Source organism: Indicator indicator, chromosome 10, assembly GCF_027791375.1.
Source record: "Indicator indicator isolate 239-I01 chromosome 10, UM_Iind_1.1, whole genome shotgun sequence".
NCBI classification, from domain to species: Eukaryota; Metazoa; Chordata; class Aves; order Piciformes; family Indicatoridae; genus Indicator; species Indicator indicator.
In genome coordinates, this window is record NC_072019.1 from 15,990,131 (window position 1) to 16,016,120 (window position 25,990).

The 25,990-nt window shown below is 51.5% G+C and overlaps 1 protein-coding gene across 1 annotated transcript; it reads right to left on the reverse strand.

Moving 5' to 3' along the window:
- Positions 1 to 4,632: 4,632 nt before the first annotated feature.
- On the reverse strand, positions 4,633 to 25,330 carry LAMC2 (laminin subunit gamma 2). The gene is made up of 23 exons (XM_054384414.1): positions 25,249 to 25,330; positions 21,157 to 21,345; positions 18,771 to 18,900; positions 17,276 to 17,374; positions 16,945 to 17,081; positions 16,119 to 16,241; positions 15,819 to 16,008; positions 15,372 to 15,484; positions 14,251 to 14,469; positions 13,338 to 13,517; positions 12,623 to 12,856; positions 12,278 to 12,414; positions 11,786 to 11,939; positions 11,437 to 11,642; positions 11,088 to 11,167; positions 9,663 to 9,800; positions 7,947 to 8,091; positions 7,552 to 7,701; positions 6,923 to 7,037; positions 6,637 to 6,836; positions 5,278 to 5,436; positions 5,090 to 5,189; positions 4,633 to 4,883 (listed from the first exon to the last, which is right to left on the reverse strand). Exons 1-23 carry the CDS (start codon positions 25,328 to 25,330, stop codon positions 4,633 to 4,635), a joined length of 3,531 nt encoding a protein of 1,176 aa, XP_054240389.1.
- Positions 25,331 to 25,990: the final 660 nt, after the last annotated feature.

Sequence of the window (25,990 nt, forward strand, 5' to 3'; positions counted from 1 at the left end):
GGAACCACGGCACGACCCCAAGGGGAATGGTTTGGTCTATTTTTTCGGGGTAACCACTCTCCCCCTCATACTCTGGGAGGGTGGTGGGACCAGCAGAGAGTGATGTGCTCAGCACACTTGATGGGAGGCAGCTCCAACACTCCCCTCCCAGCATGTCACTGGGCTATAGCCCCCCCGAGTCTGTCCTCCCAGCATGCTCAGAGCAGGGCCCTCCTCTTCCACATCATCTTATGGTACTTAAGCTCAATAAATCTAGGTGGACTTTTTTTTTTTTCCTTAAATAGGTTTAGTGTGAGCTCTTTGGACCTTTCAACATGATGACCAAACAAGTCCTGGTTGGCAGCAGGCAGTTGTTACCCAGCTGACCTGGTGCCCCACGGCAGGTGAACCTCTGCAAGCCAGCAGGAGGACAACCCAGCTAGCAAAATCCCCTCCTGGCCCTGAGAAAAGATAGAGAGGGCATTTCTGAAGGGGAGCAGAGGCTTTGGCAGGCATTGCTGCCAACACATTACTGGGGGGGTGTTATGTCTAACCTTTCCTTGGCTGAAAGTGAACCCAACTCACCGCAAACCACCCTCTAGGCAAGCAGAGCTGGGGTGGTGCTCTACTCTGACCCAGTGTTGGAGGGAGAAGCCCACAGCACCTAGAAAGGGACCTGACATTCATGAAGCCAAGAAAAGAGGGAGGAAGAAGCAGGTGGTGACCCAAAGCCTCTGGTGAGAATTTGCCCCAAACCTGGCTGTGCTTTGTGGGGAATGTGTCCATCCCCTTCTTCTAGCTTCCAGACCTCCATCTTGATCTGTAAACTTCCCCTTTCTCCCTCCACTCTTACCTGTCTCTTCTCCTTGAAGAGTCTGATGCATGATAATTCCCCCTCCAAAACCAGATGTGGCTGCATTGCACATCCATGGGGACATGGCAGGCTCCTTCTCTCTTGCCTGTGACATGCCCCAGATGCTGGTGATGAAGCCTAGTGGAGATGCTCACGTGTAAAAGCAAGGCAGCTACTGTGGAGAAAAAAAAAAAGTATTGAGGTCTTGTGAAAATGAGGGTTGCTGAAGCTCCTGCTGAGCTTCCCCAGGTGGCAAGGACCCTGCACAGCCCCTGGAAAGGTCACTGCCATGAGAAGGAAGGTACAGTCCAGTCCTGCTTTACTCCTCGCCTTTTCCTCTCCTTAACCTTGTAGAGCTTTGACTAGAGCCCTGCTGGCTGTAGCTCCTGGGCATCTGCTCACTTCTCACAAGGCTCAGGCTAGCTCGCACCACCATCACCTCTTCCATTGCCCATGCTGGCTTCATTGCTTTCCTAGAGAGATGCTGGTCCCCAGAAAGGGACAGTATTGAGCTGAGACACCTGAAGCCTGAGAGTCCTCCTGGATGTTTCAGGGAAAGATTTGAAATTACTTTATTTTTTTTTCCTTAAACATCTCTGAAGGGTCACGAGCTGCTCTCATGGAAGCTCCAAAGATAAGACATTGTGCTAAATCTGGTGACGAACTGGATGCTGGCATCTCTGTAGCAGCAACCAGCTTTGGACAACATAAGGTGGCCTGCAGTCATGGGACCCTTGCAGCAGGCAGGGTTTTATGAGCAGTTAGTTAACAACTTCACAATGAGGGCACAGCCTTTCCCAGAACACAAAACATGAGACAGAATTGATGTGGCTTGCCCGAAGGCCAGAAGAGGTCTTTCCTTGCAAAGGATTGTTTGGGAACTCCAGCTGAATCCCTCAGTGCCAGCTCTGGTATCTTCATCTGGTTGGGATCCCATGGGATGAAGAGATACAGAAACACAAAACCAGAGAGAGTGGTGAGAGCATGTGGGGCTCAGAGTGCAGGGATGCCTCTTCTCCAAGGAGGTCTTCAGCTAGTTTGAGCTGTTGGGAGTTCCTTTAGCTAATGCACTGGGCAGGTGCCTGTGGTGGGACATCTCATCTGTAAGATACCCAAGGTGCATAAGCCAGTAGCTAGACTCCTCTCCACCCATTATTTTCATGTGTTCATTTTTTCAGCTCTTCTTCCTCTCCACCTAAACATAGAAGTTGTTTCAGACAGCAGCCTCCTCTCCTTGCTGGCCATCAGCCATGTTTCTTAGCTCCAAGCTGGAGGAGAAAAAGCAATGGTAGCAACCAGCCTCCAAAACACACAGAAACACAGGGAGGGAGTTTAAACTGCTGGGGGAGCGATGCCTCTGTGAAGGAGGAGGAAGAACAGTGGCTTTATCCGAGGAAAAGACACAGGGAAATGAAACAAAGGAGATGGAGAAGGCAGACAGGTGGTGTGTCCAAAAGCCACCTCAGATCCTCCCTCACTCCTTCAGGTAACATGAGAGGGGACAGGGGAAGCCAGCTGGCTTCCCATTCCACCCCCATCATGGCTAGGACAGCATGCCTTAGAGACATACAATTGTGGTACATTCTGCCTTGCCTGCACCTTGGTGTATCTTCTGAGTAACACTTCCAGTGCTGAGGGGTAGGATGGGGAGGTGTAGGAGGTTGTTCCACTCTGGGACTGTTTTGGAAAATGTCTTTGGGTGGGCATGGATAAAAAAAAAAACAAAACAATAAATCATCTTTGAAGATCCATATGACCACCAGGGGAGGTGAGGACTGGGGTTTGCAGGGTGCAGGGGAGGGGTGGGAAGAAGCTCATGGGTTTTGGTCTTTGAACCTCCACTTTTAAATGGTGCAGTTTGCTGAAAAAGACATGAACTTCCAACACCTTTGGGGTGAAAAATAAAATAAAAGGGGGGTGGTGGGGAGGGAAAGGGGTTGAAGTTACCATGCCACCAATTTCACCTTTGTCAAAAGTTTTGGAGCCTAACTTTGTTTGTTGGGGTTTTTATTTTGTTTTGTTTTCTTCTTCTGCTGCTATATGAAGAAAAATGGTCATTGACAAGAAAAAAAAAACAAAACAAAACAAACTTTATCAGCAAAATGTTTAAATTATGTAATAAACAAACCAAAACAAAACCATGCTACTGGTGTCATTTCAAAACAGCCTCTAGCCTGAGCCATAGAATCATTAAGGTTGGAAAGGACCTTTAAGATCATTGAGTCCAACCATAACCCAACCACCATAGCCACTAAACTGAATCCTGAAGCAAGTCAGTCCAAAGAGCACAAGTGGCTGTGTGGCTGGGACAACCCATGGCCAAACCCACCCCAAGCAGGAAGCCAGAGATAGCAAACCAGTAGGCAAGATCCAGCCATAAAAATATTCATTATTTATTGACTTTCTCCTTTTCCAAAAGCCCAAGCCATAAAAAAAACATACGGACATCAGGTCCATAGTACCTGTCCCTGTGCTGTGCAAAGGGAGAAGGAAGAGGTGCCAGAGGCCAGGATACACCTCACTTAAATAAAAGCATAGGGCAGACATATTAGCCAATATGTCCTTATCAAGCCAAAGTATGGGTGCTGCTTTATCACAAAATCAGGGCTAACAAGGGGTGAACGTGTCCCCCACAATGTCCTCCTCCATCCAGACCTCTTCTTTGGCCACCACCCAGGTCAGGGGCTTTCAGCATAGCTGACATCCAGCATCTCCTGGCTTGTTTTGCCCTGAAATGGCACCTAAGAGAAGTTTGGAACAGTGCGAGAAGGGAGCTGGACCCACAGGAAAGCCAGGACTGGATGATGGGAACACTGATCTTCAGCTCCTCCAAGCTCTGCTCAAATGTATGATGGGACAATTACGTGAGCCTCTGAGAAACATCCAGCACCACACAAGAAGGAAGGAGGGGAAAATAGACAGCACCAAATGAGAGGTGGAGAGTCATTAAAGACATCATCAATATCTTTACATGGACCAAACCAGGACGCTGGAGTTCTCTCAGGATGGGACTTGAGAGGTTGTGGCTCTTGGACAAGTTCTTGGACATGAGAGCTGTGGCTGCAGATCCCTGGAGAAATTCCTCGTTCCTGTGACAAAGGCTGCAGGGTCCTGCGTGCTTGCACAGAGGGGACACCACCTTGATTTCCCCAGCTCTGGAATATCCAAGAAGCAGCCTGGTACCTGACCAACTGGTCTTGGAAGGATTGTACAAGGGAAAGGTAGGGAGGCTTGTGCTTCTCTCAGGATGAGCTTTGAGAGAAAGCCATCTCTCAGGGACTTTGGGACTCAAAGGGTGAGAGAAAGAAAGAGAATGCTCTTCCCTTTGCTGAGGGGAACAAGTAGAATAAGAAAGACTTTCCACTTGAGGAGTCGCAGCAGTTCTCTCCTCCTCTGCTAACCTGCATGCCAGACCAGGAGAAGGGATTCACAGGAGATGGAGAACCTCTCAGTCATGAACTTTGGCTTTGAACCATGCAAACCACCAGGGTCAACACGAGGCAACCCCCATCTGCCCCTCAGAAATGTTGTAGGAATGGGATGTTCTGTAGACAGCAGCACCTTCATGCAACTAGGCATCTTCTTCCTCCTGTGATCAAGGGACAGACCACTTGGAAAAACGGGGAAGTCTCCAGGGCCAGCATAAGTATGTGGACTTTAGCCACCACACCGACCTTGAGGGTAAGGATCAGTTCAACACAATCAGACACAGCCAGTCCTGCCAGGTTTGGAGAGAGCAGCTGGGCCAGGTTCTCCTGCCTTCAGAGCCTGGCAGGTGCCGCAGCCATTCCAGAGCTCTCTCATGGCAACTCAATGGCTTTTGTGTTGTAACAGCCTGGAGGAAGACTCTTCTGGATCTCCTCCAGGTTCTTAATATCCGCCAGGACCTCGTCAATGCTGCTCTCCAGCGTCCGTACCCGGGCCTTCTGCAGTGCAGCTGTCTGCTCCAGCTCCAACATCTCATCCTTCAGATGGTTGGTTCTGGTTTTGGCTTTGCTGAAGTTCATCTCAAGCTGCTTCAGGCCATCCTCATCCACAGCACCAGGCTGGTCTGTTGCACAGGAGGAAAACAGGGAAGATGGAATTGATTTACGGAGTCTGAGCACCAGATTTTTCCAGATACTTCTCTGTCTTGCTACCCAGGCCTTTTACAGGCACCACCTGAGGCAGCTTCTCACACAATTCCCAGAATCCCTGTCTAGAACCCAGTGAGGACCTGTCCGCATCAATGCCCTACAGTAGCGGTGCAAAACCTACTCATAAGACGCAGCAGCTCTTCCAGGGCGTTCAGTGTCTCCTGCACAACCAACCCTGCCTGGCCAGCCTTGGTGTGGACCGTCTGAGCTTCCTGAGCTGTCTGAAGAAGGCAAGATGGCAGCTGTAAGGTGAAGTCTGGACCAAAAGTCAATAGGGAAGGGGGCAAGGCAAAGGAGATGGGGACCCACCTCCTGTATCCCAGCAGCATCTGCTTCAACCTCTGAGAGCTTCCTCTCAAATTCACCATCCACTTCCTTGGCCTCACGCTGCAGGGTGGCCACTGCCTTCTCCAGGGCGAGGACACCATCAGCTGTCTTGTTGGCTTCTACCTTCAGCCGTGTAATCTCCTGGGGAAGGCAAAGGCACTTTCAGGCGGACAGAGCATGGCCAAAATCATTCAGGGTGCACCAAGGTGTGGAGCTGATGGAAACTGGTTCTTTCTACAAGGACTTAAAATTGCCACAGGCTGTCCTGCATCCTTCATGTTCCCCTACCAGTTGCTCCAGAGTTATTTTTATGACCATGGCTTAACTCCTATTGCACACATCAGCAAATCCCTGGGAATTTACAACACACATTAAGGAGTCAAACCTACCAACACCAACTCTGGGAGCTTACAAGCCTGCCAGTGACTCCAGTTGTAGAAATGGAAAAATCCCCTTGATCGCCAAAAGCTGGCTATAGTGAGATGCCACAGAGATCCTCATGGGACAGATGTGCAGAGATTCACACAGCCCCCTCTCATCTACAGCCAGCTCTGGTATCCTCAGGGTCCACAGCAGACAAATATCAGCCTAAATGTCAACACATCAGATCTGAAAGTCATAGAACTATAGAATTGTTTTGAGTGAAAGAGACCTTTAAAATTATTGAGTCCAACCATAACCCCAGCACTGCCAGGTGGCCGCTAAACCACATGCCTCAGCACCACATCTACACAGCTTTTCAATCCCACCAGGGACAGGAACTCTACCATTGCCCTGGGCAGCCTGTTCCAGAGCTTGACAACCCCTTCAGGGAAGAAATTGTTCCTCAACGTCTAACCTAAACCTCCCCTGGTGCAAATTGAGGCTATTTCCTCTTGTCCTATCACTTACTGCTTGGGAGAAGAGGTGACTCCCACCTGGCTCCAACCTTTCAGGAAATTATAGAGAGCAATGCGGTCTCCCCTCAGCCTTCTCTTTTCCAGACTAAACAACCCCAGTTCCTTCAGCTGCTCTGCACAAGACCTGTTCTCCAGACTTTCACCAGCTTTGTCGCCCTTTTTTGGACATGATCCAGCACCTCAATATCCTTCTTGGAGTTAGGGCCCCAAAACTCAACCCTGTATTCAAGGTGTGGCTTGGCCAGTGCTGAGTACATGAGGACCATTCTAGTCCTGCTGGCCACGCTATTGCTGGTACAAGCCAGGATGCTGTTGGCTTCGTTGGTCAAGTCAATGCATCGTGCCCACCATGAAGCTACCAACGATCTCCTCTCCTTCCACAACTTTCCCTTTCAAGTCCCTTTATGCAATAACACCAGCACACACCAGAGCCTGTCCTCACCTGCTGGATCCCCATGGTGATCGCCTTTGCTTCCTCTGCTGTGCTGCTGGCTGCCTTGGATTGAGAAGCAGCACTGCCCAGAATCCCTTCAGCTCGGTCTGTCTTCTCCCTGGCACTTGCCACCATGCTGCTGATAATTGGTAGCCTCCTCATAGCATCTTCTGCCTCTCTTCTTTTATCATCTGCTTGCAGGTTAAACTCTGGAAGAAGCGCAGGTGGAAATGGAGCCACAACAGCTTTATGAGATCTCACAAGGGAAGGGAACTAAGGGTTTCTAGGACATTACCCCGGAGGCTCTTCAGGATCTGTTCCACCTCATAGAAGGTGGCATTGCCAGCACTCACAGCTTGCAGGGCTGTGCTCCTGGCAAGGTTGGCTCGGGACAGCAGCTGTGTCAACATCTGTAACAAGCCAAAGGCACACAACAGGCAAATGAAGGACACCGTATGGGAGCACCAGACAGTCCCAGAGCTGTCTGCAAGGAGCTGTGCCGGGAGAGAAGACCCATCAGCCTTCCCCCAGCTGCCTGTTGCAGCCCCTAAACCAAAGCCACCACAGCCTGGTCTGTCAGCATTGGTTTGTGCTGGTGCTCCTCAACCAGCTCCAGCTATCCTGAGTCATCTAAGCTCCAATCTTTCCAGGAGCAGTTCTTCAATCTGCCTCAGATGGAGGAGACATGCAGGTGAGACCCTGCATCAGCAGCTATACACAACATGCTGAGGTCCCCCAGCAGCTCTAGAGGATCAGCCCCAAGTGGAAGAAAGGGACTATCCTGTAGCAGGTTCAGCAGAGCTATATCCCCTTCGGTGAAGAAGTTAGGACAGCACATTGCAGTGCTGGTGCCATGGGCATCCCACCAAGGCTCCAGCTCATGCTGAAGGTGACTCAAGTCATAGCCCCCAGCCAACCCCTTACCACTCTCTCGCCCTCTCCCCTTTGCAGCAGCTGCTTGATGTCCTCCTCCCAGCGCCCCGTGCGGCTCTGCAGCTGCCTGTACTGTGCCATGTAGGTGTCCACCATGCTCAGGAGAGCACTGACATCCTGCTTCAGCTGGGTGGCCTCCCCCTGAAACACAGAGATGAGATGATTGCCTGGGAGTCCCAGCATCTCCCCAGTGCTTACTGGGAACAACCATGGCAAATAACAGTGCAGTGCCACAGGCAGCCTCAGGGGCAAAAAGGTGGGAAGATGTATGGCTCTCCAGTGGGGATGGACACCTGGGAAGGGCTGAGCTGCTGGCAAAGTAGCAGAGAGGGTGCAGGGAAGAGCAGAAGGAGATTCTCCTGGTCCAGTGGTCATGAAGTCCTCACCTCAAAGGATCCAATGTTGGTCTTCATCAGGTGGGACAGGGAGCTGAGGAGCGCCTGGCTGCCCTGATAAGCCTTGTCTGCCTCAGAGGCCATCCCATCAGCTTCAGCCTTCAGGCCTCCAGCCAGCAACTTCAGCTCTTCATACCTGCACAGATAGGAGGTTGAAGAGTGTGGTCCCAGCCAAGCTGCCAACTCCCTACCACAGCACATGTCCAACACTGCCTTGTTCATTCTCTCCAAGGCCTCATGCAAGTTCATCAGGCAGGGAAAGCTAACTGCAAACACCCTTCAGTGTCCCCTGGCTCTTTGCTCCTACTCCAGAAACCAAAGGTATTTCACAGCAGCTGAACCCTCACAGGCTCCATAGTAGCTCTGTTAATTCCTGTCCTACCACTGGATGTTTCCTCTTGCACATCCCTGTTTAGCTTCTCCATTTTGTTCAGGCTTGTTGCTCACACCTCACCAGTAATGTGCAAAATCCCAGCATCATGGCAGGACCTGGGGAGGCACCAGCCCAACCAAGAAAGCCATCCAGGCAACAGGGGGTTAAATCTACCCTTGGGCTAAACCCGACTCAGATGCACAACCACACCTGGAAGTTGGTCCCAGCAGCCTGTTAACACACACGGTGTCAAACCACTTTCCTGTCTGCAGGCAGGTACCCAGGAGCATCAGGGTCTATGGGGTGGGAAGCAGATGCTCCACAGAGCTGACAATCGTAGAATCATAGAACTGTTTCATTTGGAAAACACCTCTAAGATCATAGAGTCCAACATCAACACTCCATCTCCATTGTTCAGATCTGCCAGTCACCAAAATCCAGACAAGTCCCTGCTTGCCCTGTCACCAACTGCTTATCTCTGTCCTGAAGGGTCAAACCCCCAGACATGCCCTAGGCCAGACAATAGGCTAAGCACCTGTGAATGTGCAAACCTGGACACTTCCTGGGGTCCAGATAAACACGTACCACGTGTAATTAGGTTTGTAACACAGCTGTGAACTGTGTGTGCCCCTGGCCACGTTTGGATATGCCCCATCCTATAGGTCCAGTTATCAGGGTTCTGTGTTACCAAAGGGCATTAATTGTCTTGGGACGAGAAGTTAGGCAACATGAGCCAAACGCTGCCTGAGTAGCAGCTGAAGAACTTGTCCCAACAGGCAACAACTACACCTAGGCCTTGCACCTGGACCAAAGCAGAAAGGGGAAAAGCTCCAAGAGAACTGAATCCCAGAAGAGGCTACAGCCCAGCAACAGAGCACACAAGAGAGTGGCCCCCAGCCCTCTCCAAGCCAAGGACTGCTCAAATTATAGCCACAGCATCTGGGAAGAAACCAGACAGAGGAGCAAGTTGTGAGTACCCAGCTAATCTGCCACAGGATCCCATTTGCAGGAAACCCACAGATCACAGCACCTGTGTTTCCAATTTGAGTTGCTGTATTGGAACTTCTTAGACCTGTGCTTGAATAATTTATCTGTCTTTACATGTGGAATGTAATGCCCACAACCGACTATTGAACCTGAAACAACACTTTGTAAATAAGCTACGGCAGTGTTTGAAGATACCACCCCCCAAGATATTAAAGTATAAGATGTATTAAAATATACATTTTATTACACTCTGTCACCCAACTGGGGAGGCAGGGGAGGGGGCATGGACACTTAGCCACCCCCTGCCTTCCTCCCAAACGCCCCCATGACAGGCAGCCTGCACTCACATCTGGAGCAGCCCTTGCAGGGAGCTGGCAGCAGCCTCCTCTCCACCTGCAGCTGCACGCACCAGCTCCAGCGCCTGCTGTGTGTCCTCCCACGCCCTTGTCGCAGCTTGGTCAATGGTGCTGGCAACTTGTGAGTGGCTGCAAAACACAGAGGGGGTCTGTGAGAAAAGTTTCCCACCTGAGCTTTCTCCACTTTTGGAGCTTTCTGATTTACCTTTGGATTTAGTGATTCTGGATCACAGAATCATAGAGTCATAGACCTGTTTGGACTGGGAAAAAACCTTTAAGACTGAGTCTAACCTTTAGCCCAGTGCTACCAGGACAACACTAAACCATGTCCCTCAGCACCACATCTACACAGCTTTCAAACCCCTCCAGGAATGGGAACTCCACCACTGCCCTGGGCAGCCTGTTTCAAGGCTTGACAACACTTTTGGGAGAAGAAATTGTTCCTCATGTCCAACCTAAACCTCTTCTGGTGCACCCAGTGGTGGTTTCTTGTCCTGTCACTTGCAACTAGGAAGAATGGACCCTGTGCTCACCTGGCTCCAACCTCCCTTCAGGGAACTGTAGAGGGCCAGAAGGTCTCTCCCCAGCCTCCTTTTCTCCAAGATAAACAACCCCAGTTCCCTCAGCTGCTCCTCACAAGATTTGTGCTCTAGACTCCTAACCAGCTTTGTTCCCCTTCTTGGATGCTCTCCAGCACCTCAATGTCCTTCTTAGAGTGAATAGCCTAAAACTGAACCAACTCTTAAAGGGTGAGTGAGGTGCACTGGTATTGGTGCGTTGGTAAGCTCCAGTACTCAAGGTGCAGCCCCACCATTGCTGAGTATAGGGAGACCATTGCTGGTCTGTTCCTGCTGGTCACACTATTGCTGATACACACCAGGATGCTGGTGGCCTTCTTGCCTACCTGGGCACATGCTGGGTCATATTCAGCTAGGTATTGGTCAACACCCCTAGGTCATTTTCCATTGTGCAGCTTTCCAGTCAATCTGTCCCATGCCTTAAGCGTTCATGGGGTTGTTGTAACCCAAATGCAAGACTCAGACTGAACTCTCTCAGAAGATGCAGCGTGTTGGAGAAGGGGGACACGTTTTTGGCTTGTCCTTCCTGCATGTGCAATAGGGAGAGGAGCACCGGAGGGGAGGCAGATGCTGCCAGCTCCAACTGGACATCTACAGGACAAATTCTGACCTCAAAGATACTTCTACAACACATCCGACACCTCCCTCAAAGGTAAGCGAGAACAGCTCTTGAGGGCAGTGAAGCCAGCCCAGCAGCTACATCTTGCTCTGCTCCAGGGCTGGCACAGGGGTTATGGCAGCTTCATCCTGCTGGCTGGGACAAACACCCACAGAAATGACCTTTCCAGGATCTCAGTCTCCCTCCCATCTCTCTCAGGTGACAATGGGAGCAACTCACCTGTTGGCCAGTCTCAGAGCCTCCTGGGCCAGCATCAAGAACTGATTTGAACCTCCAGGAAGGTTTGAAACAGGAATGGACTAAGGAGGAAGGAGAAGAGAGGGTGAATGTTCTTCCCTGCTCTCCATCCAATTCATCAGTGAAAGATAAAACCACAGCACAACCCAGCCCCTCAAAGACCCCTGCCAGCACCTCTCCATGTCCCAGTCCTGCAGAAAGGACCACCAGAACATTTTCTGCACTCACAAAACAAATGCACTTACAGAGATACATTAAATTCTTGCTTTCTCCATGGAAGTTTCTTCAGCCCTGGGCCAGACTGGGGACATGTGCATGACGATGCTCTTACCACCTGACGCAGGGCAGCTCCGCTGCGGTCCAGGTCCAGCTTGGCTCTCTCCAGCAGCCGCCGGGTCTCCTGCACCTGTCTCTCATACTGGCTTCCCAGAGATCGCAGCCTTGCCACTGTTGCCTTAACCTCATCCAAGTGGCTCTGAGAGCTAGACTCTTGTCCCTTCATCCTGGCCACACGGCTTTCCAGAGACCTGTCAGAGGCTGGTGTGAAGGAAGGAGGAAGGCTGAAGAGAAACTCATTGCTGAGCAGAAAGGCACAAGCTGCAAAGTCATGTATTCCCCCCCCCCCTCCCCCCAGTATGCAGCACAGATGGATCTATCTAAAGGCAGCAGATGAGTGGTACCTTGTAGGCTCAGGGCTTCCCCAAGGATGGTCCTCAGCATCTCCTCAGCCAGCTGCATCCTCTGCTCCAGCTCCTGACTCGCAGCCCCACCACTAGCTTGCACCTCTGAGAACAGTAGCTCCAGTTCTGACAGCTGCTGCAGGTACAGGTCCACCTGTAACCACAGTAGACCAGGCCGTCAGTCTCCTCTCAACCTCCTCTTCTCCAAGGCTAAACAACCCCAGTTCCCTCAGCTGCTTCTCACCAGACCTGCTCTCCAGACCCTTCACCAGCTTTGTTACCCTTCTCTGGACACACTCCAGCACCTCAGTGTCCTGTAGTAAGAGGCCCAAAACTGAACCCAGAACTCAAGGTATGGCCTCACCAGTGTCCAGTACAGGGAGGCAATCCCTGCCCTGCCACCTGTGCCCACACTATTGCTGATGCTTGAGGGTAAGTGTCCCTCTGCACCTCTTGCCTTTCAGTGGTCCCAGGGCTGCCACAGATACTCACCCGGACTTTCACCTGGTCGTAGCAAGCAGGGCACTCACTCTCTTCACAGTTGGGACCCTCAAAACCAGGCTTGCAGATGCAGCTCCCATCGCTCCTGCACTTCAGGGGCTCAGCACCCAGTGAGTTGCATTCACAGGCTGCAGGTTGGAGTGCCACAGGGTCAGAAGAGCCTGTTCCCGCTTCAGGTCTTGGCACATCCATCCATCCATCCATGCTCTCCTCTCTCTTTTCTCCCATTGTTTAAGCCCTGTGCACTCACTTTCCAGTCTCAGCTTTTGCAGTTTCCCCCTTCCCATCAAGCCACTCTGCACTGCTCCTTCCCAGCTCAGAGTGCCCAGCTCTCACCTCGGCACTTGTCGGCAGGGTCAGGGGCCAGGGGGTTCCCAAAGAAGCCATCCTTGCAGCGGTCGCAGTAGAAGCCGGCGGTGTTGTAGATGCACTTGAGGCACTCTCCCGTCCGGCGGTCGCAGTTGCCCACGGCATTGGGCTCCACGTTGCCGTTGCACTGGCACAGCTGGCAGGGCTGGGAAGCCACTGGGTCTCCAAAATAGCCATCAGCACAGTATTCACAGTTGGCTCCTGGGAAAGGATGATAAGGAGAAGCTCACGTTCTTGCCCCACAAAAACAAGAACATCCAGCTCCATCAAGGTCAGCACAGCAACATCTGTACTCTCCTCACCACCACAGCCAAGTGACCACACACCACGCAGGTTCTCAAAAGCTTGGTGCAACAACTGACTTTGGGCAAGTTCTTTCCTACTTGTTTTTTGGGGTTTTGTTTTTTACCCCTATTTTTCTGTTCTCTCCCCTCTGCACCCATCCTTTTTCTATCCATGTTATCTGTTGAGATGAGAACCTTCCCTGGCACAGGGTGATGTGTGCTTACACAGCTCTGGTGGCCAAAACACCATGTTAGAGGTGGGAGCAGCCATGCTGTAAGTTAAGAAGATGGGATGATCACCTCAGCTTCAAGCATCCTGACCCACTGGTGCCTTCATCTCCCCATACAGTGGGCTCTGGAGATAAGCAGAGCAGAAGCAATGTGTAGAAGGGCATTACCAGTAGCTCCAGGAGGACAGTGGTCACAGACGACCTCCTCACCACCAGGCATCACCAAGCAGCCCTGGCCATTGCTGCAGGGACATTGTCTGCAGCTGTAGGGCTGCCGGGGGTCTCGGTAGAAGCCGAAGGGGCAGCTGACAATATTGCCCACGTTTTCATCTCCTGAGTAGCATTCACCTGAAGAAGAAAGGAAAGGGCTTAGTTTGCTCTCATCCCTGGTAGGACATTCTCCACCAGTCCACCTCCTGCACATCCTTTGCTGGTGGCCGTGTAACTGCAGCACAAGCACCTCCACTGGATCCTTTGAGATGCCCGCACCTGCTCATACATACTCTGCTTATCTGCCTGTTTGTTCTTCACCACATGGGAAGGACCAAGTAACAAGTGATAGGACAAGAGGAAACAGCCTCAAGTTGCACCAGGGGAGGTTTAGCTTGGACACTAGGAATAATTTCTTCTCCAAATAGGTTGTCAAGGCCTGGAAGATGCTACCCCAGGCAGTGGTGGAGTCCCCATCCCTGAAGGGATTTCAAAGCTGTGTAGATGTGCTGCTGAGGGACATGGTTTAGTGATGCACTGGCAGTGCTGGGTGAAGGGTTGGACTTGATGATCTGAAAGGACTCTTCTAACCAAAATGATTCCATAAATCTATGATTCTGTCCATGCAGTAGGAGCTACTTTTTCTCTCTCAAATGAGCATTGTCTAAACCCGACTGGTCCCTCTGTTTCTGACCACAGTGCTCTGGGCAGTTCCGTCCATGGTGTTCCTCCACACTCCACCCCCCTGGGTCAGTGATATTGCCCCACTCAGTACCCCCCACAGCTCTCTGTAGCTCAGTTCCTGGGACACAGGCAGCCACCCTACAATCCCATACCCCTACAAACACAGTGTGGTGGTGGCTTCTCTTACCGGTGTCGGGATCACAAATTCCTCCCCCTTGGCACTTGCACAGCACACAGGTGCTGAAGGGCCCCATGCTGGGGACATCTCTGTGGTAGCCAGGGGCACACCTCTCGCAGAACTGGCCCCTGTAGCCCTCTGGGCACTCACAGTGTTCCACCCAAGGAGCAGGGACTCCAGCCACAGGCTGTGCTGACACCAGGGTGACATTGTCGATGTAGCCAGTACCTGCAGGGAGATACAGCCAGTCACCTCTGGGGACCAGCAGCTCAACCTGCAACACCCCTGTGCCCAGGACCTCCAGTGGTTGCATGTTTCATCGCAATACCTGTGGGCAGACAGACTGGAGAGGAAGCTTTCCTGTCCCCACTGTTGCCATTCTGCTCAATTTCTTCACAATTTATTTTTGCCCATTTTAGAGCACTTTTAAAAATCAAATGTATCCTGGGCTGCATCAAAAGAGTGACCAGCAGGTCACAGGAGAGGATTATTCCCCTCTACTCTGCTCTAGTGAGACACCACCTGGAGCAGAGTGTCTGGCTCTGGAGCCCCCAACACAAGGAGGACATGGATCTGTTGGAGAGGGTCCAGAGGAGGGCCATAAAGATGATTAGAAGGCTGCAGCAGCTCCCCTATGTGAGCAGGCTGTTCAGAGAGTTGGGGCTGTTCAGCCTGGAGAAGAAAAGGCTCTGGGGAGACCTTAATGTGTCCTTCCATTACCTTAAGGGGGCTACACTGGGGAGGGATGTTTTATAAGGGCTTGTGGTAACAGGTTGGGACAATGGTTTGAAATTAGAGAAGCATAGATTTAGATTAGACATTAGGAAGAAGTTCTTTGCTGTGAGGGTGGTGAGACACTGGAATGAGTTGCCCAGAGAAGTTGTGGACTCCTCATTCCTGGAAGAGTTTAAGCCCAGGCTGGGTGTGGCTTTGAGTGATCTGGTCTAGCAGGAGGTGTCCCTGCCCATGGCATGGGGAATGGAACTAGATGATCTTTAAGGTCCCTTCCAACTCAAACCAATCTAAGGCTTGTTAATACCTTCCAGCAAATGTGTCTCCGCCTGGAGACTTGGCCTCTCCAGCAGCGAGGAGAAGCCAACTTTGAGCTTGCAGGCTCTCCCTCCACTTACTGTACTCCCCAAAGGTGGCTCTGATCCGGAGAGCTGTCAGGTTTCCCAGCAGCCTGTGATATTCAAAGCGATTCAGCCTTGGGATCCACTTGCTGCTCGGGTGCTCATCCAACCTGGGGGAGAAGTGAAATCAGTTTCCAGAAAATGAGATGCCTCACCCAGAAAACGCAGCAGCTCTCACTCATCTTCCTCCTGAGCTCAAGGCATTGGGAAACAACTTCCACTCACATGTCTGACCTCCAGCAAAGTACTCAGCTCAAGCCAGCTCTTCTACTGCCCCCCTCACAAGGCAAACTCCTCACCCAGGAGGGAAGCTCCTGAGATGCATCCAACCCAAGCCAGGTGACCTTTTGTGATCCTGAGGGATCACAGGTGAATCCAGGAGCTCCTTGAAGTCACAGCCTTTCTTGCTCACCCTTCCTCAAATGCCCTAACACCCTTCTTTACCTGAATGTGTATGTATGGCTGACACCACAGGGCAGGATCTTCCCCTGGGGCAAGAAGGGAGCTGTGACTCTCAGGCCATCTCCTTCCAGGACCACATCATGAGGAGATGGCTGGCGTCCCCCTCGGTCCAGGCGGTAGTCAAAGGAGAGTGTCTGGCCATAACTCAGCTGCTGGTTCCCAAGGAATTTTGCTGCAAAGGGAAGGAAGGGAGAGAATTAAAGGCTCAAAATGATGCTTTCCTCCTAAAGGTTGGGTTCATAGACCAAGTAAAGAGGACATGACTGCCAATCCCACACCTACCAGGTGCCATGAAATATATGGGCTCCCATCTCCTCGCTGCTATGAAGGCATCCTGATGGCGTGGGGACCACTGGAGTTGGGCTGGGGAGCCACTTTCATGGACACCTCGCCAGCCTTCAGCACCTGGAGCACCAACCAGGAGCAGTCAGGGGGACAGTGAAAGTGTTTCCAGGACTAAAGCAACTTTCTCAAGTTGTCTCTTATCAAACCCCTCCAGCTTCCTACCCCTTGACCTCCAAGGGGGCAACACAGATGGCCCTGTGCTGAAACAAGCCAGCCTGGGCATAAAGGTTTTCCCCCAGCTGGGAAAAATACATGAGGAAGCTTCCCTCAACCTCACACCCTACTTCTACCTATGTTGAAGCCCTCCCACTCATCAAAATGATTCCCAGCAGAGCTTCAATCCAGGAAACTCCTCCAGTATGTCAAAGAGAAGGGGGGTAAACTCTGCTTTAGTAAAGCTGCATCTGGAGTACTGGGTCCAGTCCTGGGCTCTCAAGTTCAAGAGAGACAGGGAACTACTGGAGAGAGTCCAGCAGAGGCTACACAAAGATGCTGAGGGGCCTGGAGCATCTCTGTGAGGAGGAAAGGCTGAGAGACCTGGAGCTGTTTAGCTTGGAGAAGAGCAGCCTGAGAGGGGATCTGATCAATGCTGATCAATATCTAAAGGCTGGGGGGCAAGAGGATGGGGCCAGACTCTTCAGTGGTGCCCAGTGACAAGAAAAGTGGCAATGGGCACAAACTGGAACCCAGGAGGTTCCACTTAAACACCTGCAGGAGCCATAGGGAATGTCCTGCTGTAGGGGATGTCCTGCCTGGGCTTCACCTTGCTGGAAGGTGGAGGTGATGTTGTAGATGCTGTAGTTGTCTGCACTGACACACACAGTTGAGTGCCCATAGCAGAAGCATGGGGAGCATCCTGCAGGGTTTCTGGCATCCAAGTTGTAGAAGTTCTGCTTGCACCTGGGGACAACACAAGCAGATGACAAGAGCCAAGTCTGTTTTCTCCTCTTCCTGACCAACACAACCAGCTCTCTAATGACAGCCATGCAACATAGTCATGGTCTAAGGTCATTGGAAGGCTGGGATGGCAAGATGGGGATGTGCAAGTCAGGGAGATGAAGCACAATGATTTGGATAGTCCTTCTCACACCCACCTCTCACACCGCTCTCCAGTGGTGCTCTCCTTGCAGACACAGAGGCCAGAGAAGCAGCCCCCAGTGCTGCCAGCTGGGTCACACTCGCACTGCTGGCTCCTGCAACGGCACAGTGAGAACATCTACCTGGATGCCAGCTTGGCTTTGGAGTCCCCAGAACCTCCCAGCTACCAATCCCATGCCAGAAGGAGAAAAATAATCAGCAGAACCACATCCCCAAGCAATCCAGCTGCAGCAGAATGGATGCCAGATTGAGACAGCATCCAATACTAGATGCCAGAGCACCAGACCCAGAAGCAAACTGAACCTCTGTTCAGATTAATAAACCTTGACTGAGTTTAACAGACCTTGGCTGAGCTCCAACAGGCAGCAGTACCCCTGGAAAGCTCAGGCAGGTTTGGCAGCATGGCTGCAGGCAGCCACCCATCACCTCCACCCTCTGTCTTCCAGGGGCCCCAACAAGGAGCAGCAGCAGGGTGAAGGCCACCAGGATCCTGGCCTGTATCAGCAATAGTGCAGACAGCAGTAGTAGGGAAGTGATTGTCCCGATGTTTTGGGCCCCTTACTTCAAGAACATCATGGAGGTACTAGACCGTGTCCAGAGAAGGGTAATGAAGCTGGCAAAGGGTTTAGAGAACAGGTCTGGTGAGGAGCAGCTGAGGGAATTGGGTTATTTAGTCTGGAGAAGAGGAGGTTGAGGGGGGACCTCTATCTCTACAACTCCATTAAAGTAGATTGGAGCGTGGTGGCAGTCAACCTCTTCTCCCAGGTAAGAAATAATAGGACGAGAAGAAATGGCCACGGGCCACACTGGGGGAGGTTTAAGTTGAACCCTAAAAGGTTGTCTAAGCCTGGAACAGACTGCCCAGGGCAGTGATAGTCTCCCCATCCCTGGAGAGATTTCAAAACCATGTAGATGTGGTGCTGAGGGACATGGTTCAGTGGTGACCTGACAGTGCTGGGTTAACAGTTTGGCTGTGATGATCTGAAAGGTCTCTTCCAACCTTGATAATTCTATGATTCTAAGAAGCAAAGAAGAGGAGGACACAGCACTGAGGAAACCAAACCAACAACATTCAAAAGATGTTCAAACAGGGCTTTCTGCAAAGGAAGGAGTTTGTGTTTGATCTTTGTGTGCACGTCCTTGCATGGGGGCAGTCCTCGGCTGGGGCACTGACACCATGCAAGCCCACCATGGTTTATTCTACATCCTACAGCCTGTCTGTTGCCTGTCTGACTTCATCTGGATAATAAAGCCTCAGAGAGGTACTGAGCTCTGATTTTGGCACTGTTGAGTGACAGCAAGCTCTGCAGGTTGGAATAGAGGTCCAGATCCGCTCAAGCCCATTCCCAGTAAGGTTAGCTTAAGGTTGATGGTGTGCTGCCATGAGATAATCTTCCTCTGTCCTTGCATGAGCTCTTTACAGCAGCTGAGAGAGCTCTGGAGGCTGGCCTTCCAGCTGTCACCATGCTACTGATGGTCACTAGCACTTACTGCCCGATCCTCTGGCACCCGGCCTCGGAAAGGGACTCAAAGCCTGGCTGGCACTGGTCACACTTCTTGCCCATCACACCAGGTTTGCAGCTGCACCAGCCATCATTGTCACACTGTGGGCTGAGGGAACCTGTGGGAAGAGGGGAAGGAGAAGGTGAGATGGGCACCTCCCTGCAATGCTGCCAGCAGGCAACCCAGACTCAGAGACAGGTCCCCCTTGAGATCCTGTCACAGACACCAAGTCTGGCTGTTAAAGCTGCTCCAGCCTCCTTGTCTGATGCAGCAGACCTGGAGGATGTAAATCCTATCAGGCATTGATCAGATAGCCAGGATGAGGTTCTACTTTTCTACCATAAAGGTAAAGGACAAGATGAACTCCAGGACATGCAAATCAAGCAGGGAAATTTTTTTTCTTTGCCAGACCCTCTCTAGTAGGCATCTGTAGACCTTGATTTTGGTGCCTCTACAAGGACCCTATGGAGCTGAGGGCCATGGCAAGAACTTTGATTTCTGAGCCACTGTACAGGCACCGAGGGGAGAAGATGCCAGAGCTGCCAGCAGCCATCGTGCTACTGGGTCCTCCTTGTACATCAGTATGAAGGGCAGTCAAGGGGATCTTCACCCTCTCACCACATCAAAGTTATTATTCTGTCCTATTGCACCTGTTTATCACGTTCAGATGGAGCTTCTAGTGATCTTCCTGCATTGGCAGAGACCAATATGCGTTTCGGTATCTACAGCACCTCAGTGCAAGATGTATGAACTACCTCCTTGTGGAGCAAGACAAAAATCAAAGATGAGGGAGCCATCACATGTACTGTGTAACCACCTCGAGGCCCACAGAAAAAACCTCAGAGCCAGACATCCCATCTCATAGCCCTGCAGCCTGCAGGAAGTTGCCACAGGAGGTGGAGAGGATGAAGCCTTGTGTTCATCCCCAAGGTGCTGCAACACTTGCTCCACCTCCCTTCCCAAGGCACATCACCATAAACTGGAGAATTACACTGTTGCTTTTACAAGGCAATTAAAAGCCTCTATGGAGCCTGCCAAGCACTGTGACACCCAGAAAGCATCAGCCTGACTCATAAAGCCTGTGAAAGCCACCATTCCCTGCACTGGGGTTTGGCTGTTGTCCTCAAGAGAAGGGTGACAGCTGGGAGGGGCAAGCATCTCCCCACAGAGCAGGTCTTTGAGGGCATTAGCAGGTTCATGGACACTCAAATTCAGGGCAAAGCAGATCAGGGTTCCTCTCAGCAAGACAGGGATTGTTGATGGAGTAGCTGGAAGGGATGCCATCCAGAGGGACCTTGGCAGGCTGGAGAAACACACCGGTGTGACCCTCATGAAGTTCAGTACGATCAAGTGCAAGGTTGCACACTTGGGTCAGGGCAATTCTGAGTATCAATACAGGCTGGGGAATTGAAGGAAGGAGGGAGAGAGGGCAGCCCTGTGGAGAAGGACTTGGTGGTGATGGTGGGCAAAAACTTGGGTATGAACTGGTAGATGTTTGAAACTAAAAAAGGGCAGATTTAAATTGGACAGAAGGAAGAAATATTTATGGTGAGGGTGGTGGGTGAAACAGGTGACCCAAAGAACTTACGGATGCTCCTCATCACTGGAAGTGTTCAAGGACACGTTGGATGGGGCTTTGACCAACCATATCCAGCAAAAAATGTCCCTGCCATGGCAGGGGGGTTGGATTCAGTGATCTTTGAAGCTCCCTTCCAATCCAAATTGTTCTGTGAGCCTGTGATTACTTTAAGGAGCAGGTGGGTCTAGAAGTCTGGATGCTGCCTAGAGCTGCTACAGAATTTGAAAATCCCAGCATGAGGAGCTCCTGTGACTTACAGTGCAGTAACAAAGTGATAAACTCTGGCAGCTGCCCAGATAATCCCACCTGGAACCAAGCTGGCCCTACTCACTCCTCTTGTGATGCTCTGTTCTGGTGTCTAGGGACCTGGAGCCCAGGGTTGTTTTTCCTGCAGAAAAGGAGGCTGATGGGAGACCTTCTTAGTCTCTACAATTCCCTGAGAGGAGACTGGAGTGAGGTGGGGGTCACATTTTAGGAAATGGCTGCACCCTTTAGGAAAGGGTTGCACCAGAGGAGGTTTAGGTTGAACATTAGTAATTTCTTCCAACAAAAGGTTGCCTAGGCCTGGAAGAGGCTGCCCAGGGCAGTGGTGGAGTCCTCACTCCTTTAGGAATTTCAAAGCCATGTAGATGTGCTGCTGAGGGACGTGGTTCAGCGGTGACCTGGCAATGCTGGGTTAACAGTTTGGCCATGATGTTCTTTAAAGGTCTCTTCCAACCAAAACAAATCTGTGATTCTTTAAGCCCCCCATCCCCCTGACCCAGCCCTGTCTCCTCCTGGGTAGCAGCCACCTACCCTGTGCGTGGCAGCGGCAGGGCAGGCAGCAGTCCTGGTCGCGCTGTCGGAAGAAGCCCTCCTTGCAGCGCTCGCAGCGGGCGCCCTCCGTGTTGCCCAGGCAGCCGAGGCAGCGGTAGCCGTTCCCAGTCTCCCGCAGCAGGTACCAGTCAAAGATGCACTGCCTGGACATCCCGTTGCAGTCACAGACTGGGGAGAGCAGGGATGTGTCAGGTGATGTTTCCAGATGAAGGCACCAGCTATGAAGCTGTAATCCCACCCTGATGAGCAAGGAGCAAGCCCATGCAACGCAACCCTCCTGCTCCTGCTCTGCTAATACAAGCCCTGTCTCCATCAGCCACCCCTGTGCCACCAGTGCCTGCACCATGCTCCTCATCCTCACACTTTGGAGCGATGACTGATTTCAGTGCTGGCACAGCTAGGGATGGACAAACCATCCCAAGCCAAGCAAGGTTTTGGCAGGATGACACAGGTCATCTCACCCCACCATCCTCACAAGGAAAAGCTGCAGCTGCCCACATTGATGCATGATGGATACCAGGAAGGACAGGCATGAGATTTTGCATCCCACTACAGCCAGGACAGACGAAACCTTTGGAGAGCAGACTGGCAGGTATCTCACCAGACATGCCTGTTCTTCACAGACTTACCTAGATCTTCTCTTGAAGCCTCCTCTCATCTATTTCCCAAGCCCCTGGCAGACAGTTCTAGCATGTTTAAGCCTGAGGACCTTTATTTCTGATGAGTTCCTCAGCACCATTGAGGAAAGCAGACATGGTTCAAAGAATGGTTGGCAAAGACAGGCAGGAGAAATAAACGCTCCAAGGAAAAAGCAGAGTCTACAGGGGGGCAGAGCCTGCTGATGAGCTGTTCTAAACCACCCTGATGCTACCATGGGACCCTCAACCTCCCTCCAAGTAACTCTGCTCACTGCTGACCTCCTTGGCACATAGAATACTGTCTCCAACTTCCCACTCCCAGCTTAGGTCCCCTCTGACAGAACAGGGAGGTGGAGGAAATCCAAAAGCAAGCAGAAACCTGCATTATGATTGTACTTGACACACAGAGAGGCTCCTCCTTCCCACTGCTCTTCTGGCACAGCTTAGCCTGAGGATACAAGGTCCTTGTTTCCCTGCATCTGTGCCTCCTGGGAGCAGGAGAAACCTCCTGTGCTCACCACCCAAGCATGCTTGCAGCTGAGCACTGCCCACCTCCCTCACACGCCCATCAACACCCACATACCAGACAGAGGCACTCAGCAAGCACCAGCTGGGCCTGCTGCCAGGAGCAGAGGTGACCTCATGCTCCAACAAACAGGGAGAGATTTCTCCATCTGCAACAAATACAGTTCTCGCCTTGCAGCCTGGGTGCCAGGAGACCAAGACCCACCTGTAGAAGGTCTACTGCCATTCCAGTCTGCTGGGAGAGGACCTGTGGGTGCAGAAGTCCTGCCTCTTAGGGATTCAAGAGCCTCAGAGAACATCACCAGCATGAAAGGGCAGAGACAATACAAACAACCCACCAAGAGCCACTGTGTGAGACTTTCCCCAGGTATTTGGGCTCATAACTGCTTGGGGTCAGTCCCATCCCTCATCCCCCTACACTAAATCTAAAATGCCTCAAGTTAGAAGGGATCCATAAGGATCATCAAGTTCTCCATGAGGATCATCTTCAACTCCACCCACGGTCTACGTAATGTGGAAGCTTTAATGGGCTGCTAAATTACAGGCGTGAGCAGCATCCCCTCAGGGAACAAAAACCTTTCTTCAGGTCTTGCTCTAAAGCTGCAGCATGTTAAGAGCAAACTCTCCACCTCTCCAAACCCGGCATGGATTCAGATCCACAGCCATTTAAGATGTTGGTGCAGATTAGTTGCACCGCCTCACTCCTGTAGCTGTTCCTGTCGAGGAGAAGACCAGCAACACTTGAGAACTCAGGCAGGTTAATTTTTCCCAAAAGTGAGGCACTGGAGTTGCTAACAACGTGGAGCACACAGAAGCTGCTGGAAAATGAGGACCAAGGAAGGATAGGATCATCTTTGTATCTAGACACCCTGAAGCTCTGTCCTGACATCATGGAGTTCTCAGACAGCTGTGGAGAAGAACAAGCTTCACAAAGGAGAAGCCTTGCAGCTGGATTTCTGCAGTGCTGCGTCAGGATGAAGGAGGTCTATGGTATGCATCCAGCAGGACATCACTCCTCCAGCTCCTGCCCAGCAGAATTAGGCATGAAATCCTTATTTGCTATGCTGAAACAAATTACCACACCGAAAAGGCTTGGAGAAAAATATAGGCAGCTTCAAACCTACTAGGTTATCTTCTGAAATCCACAAAACTAGGAAATGAGGTTGGCCCTGAGTCTGTGAGGAGCACGAAGACCTGCCTGGAGCTCCAGGGGCTCCATAAGCATGGGCAGGGAAGAACTACCCACCAGGAGCCAAACCCTGCCGTTTGGTGTCTTTCTACCCACACTGAGGTAGACATCATATTGGCCACATGGTATCCTGGGTGCATTAAGAAAGTGTGACCAGCAGGTTGAGGGAGGTTCTTCTCCCCTCTGCCTTAGTGAGACCACATCTGGAGTACTGGGTCCAGTTCTGTGCTGCCCAGTTCAAGAGACATAGGGAACTAACGGAGAGAATCCAGCAGAGGCTACAAAGATGCTGAGGGGCCTGGAGCATCTCTGTGAGGGAGAGAGGCTGAGAGACCTTAGCCTGAAGAAGAGCAGCCTGAATCTGATCAATCCTCAGTAAGAGCTAAAGGGTGGGGTTCAAGATGATAACTTACTCTGTTCAGTGACAGGAAAAGGGGCAGTGGGCACAAACTGGAACCCAGGAGATTCCACCTGAACACAAAGGAAAAGTTCTTTGCTGTGAGGGTGCTGGAGCCCTGGTGCAGGCTGCCCAGAGAGGTTGCAGAGTGTCCTTCTCTGGAGAGAATCCAAACCCACCTGGGCATTGTGATTGTTGGCAATCTTACGTGGATGCCCCTGCTTTAGCAGGAGGGTTGGACTAGGTGATCTCCAGAGGTCCCTTCCAACCCCCACCATGCTGGACTCTGTGCCTCAGAAGGTCTGCTGCAGCATTGACACCTGGCCAGTTACCAACTGTCACTTTTAGGTAAGCGCAGAAATAGGTTCAAGAGTCCATGGAAAAGCAGCAATTCCCAACATGCTGCCAGGAAGGGGGTGGGAAGAATATGCAGCAGTATTTTAAAATGTGCATGTAATTAAGCCTGCTGTGATAATTATCCAAGCAGCACATCAAGCAAATCAGGTCTTTTTAACAAGAAAACAAACACAAAACACTTAGTCAGCATTTCTTTCCTCTATCATGTTGCACTGCACTTGAAAGAAAACTGAGAAGAGACCAACTCCAAGCCCAGTGGGTGTGTTTCAGAACAAAAAATACCCTGAAATCACTCAGTATTTATGAAATACTTGTGAAACCCCAGTTTGGGCCAAGCACCCTCATCTCCAGACTATAAGCCAATGCACCCAAAACCTAAATGTCCCTGTACTGCATATTCTGCCACAACTGCAGACTCAAGAGGATCCTCCATGGTTTTTAAGCTCACCATCAGTTTGTGAGCTGTGGGAGAGTCCCACCTGCAATGGGGTGTGGTGGGGCCATTGTAACCCCCACAGACCACACAAAACACAATCATAGCACGTGTTACTACAGCTAACTGGATCTGAGATGCTTCCAGTTCTTCCTGGGGCTTTGTGAAAGTTCTGGGTTCAGCCACCTGTTCCCTGGGTAATGCTTATCCTCTTGCCCAGATCCCACTCAGGTAGAAGCATGGAGTTGTCTAGGCCAGAAAAGACCTTTCAGATGACCAGAGAGCAGTAACAAATCACACAGAAGTGAGACATCTAAAGGGGATACCAGAGAAAAAAACAAAGACCTTATGGGATATTTAACCCCAGGGAAAGCATAAGGAGAAGCACCTAAAGACCCAATTTTAATCCCAAAGGCAGGAGGGGAGAGCATTCCAGCAGCACCCAGCTGGCTCTCAGTTACTCTCAGGCACTGGGGCAGGGTTGCAGGTCAGGATCGCACATCAGCATGCAAGAACCCTCCCAAAGCCTCACCTTCTCCTCCGTTGGAGCTCAGGGCTGCAGGCAGGAGGGAAACCACAAGGGAGCAGAGGGGCAGGAGCCAGCACCCAGCCATTTCTGCAGCTGGGGAGCACACGGAGCTCCCGACCCGTTGCCTACTGCTTTCTTTCCGGGTGGTTTTTATCTGCTGCTCCACCTGAGTCACTCCCAACAGGAAGAGCGCGTGTGCCGTGGGCTGACTCACCCCGAGCAAGGAGAGCCCAGCCCAGGGAGCACAGACAGAATCATGGAATCATCTATGTTGGAGAAACCCTCAAGACCATCAAGTCCAACCGCTAACCAGCACTGCCAGGTCACTACTAAACCATGTCCCTCAGCACCACATCTACGCAGCTTTGAAATCTCTCCAGGCATTATGGCCCACCTGCACCACTGACAAAGCACAACACCCAGAGGACATTCTGCCTGCATCCTCTCAGGAGTTCTAGCTCACAGGGAAGAAGAAAATATAGCTACAGCCCCTGCAGACACCACTCCTGCCCATGCTGCTCACCCAGCTCCATCCCAGCCGCTGTCGCTGGGGAGAGCTGGGCTGCCCGGGCACGCAGGCAGCTTCCAGGGAGATAAATGAAACATGATGAGCTCACGGGAAGCATGGGGAGGGTGGATGGGGGCTGTTTGCTCACAAGCCAGGACCAGCCAACCAACCTGCAAGAGCAGGACTCAAAAACAGCTGGAAGAGGTGACTAGAGGGACTCACAGCCAAGGGCTGCTG

Bases quoted from the DNA above. Each gene is read 5' to 3' on its own strand.
- LAMC2 (XM_054384414.1), bottom strand. From the start codon at position 25,330: ATGGCTGGGTGCTGGCTCCTGCCCCTCTGCTCCCTTGTGGTTTCCCTC. The intron at 18,901-21,156 runs GTAGGTGGCTGC...CTCTTCCCACAG, and splicing joins CTGCCGCTGCCACGCACAGG to GTTCCCTCAGCCCACAGTGT. The intron at 7,702-7,946 runs GTGAGGACTTCA...TCTGTGTTTCAG, and splicing joins CCAACATTGGATCCTTTGAG to GGGGAGGCCACCCAGCTGAA.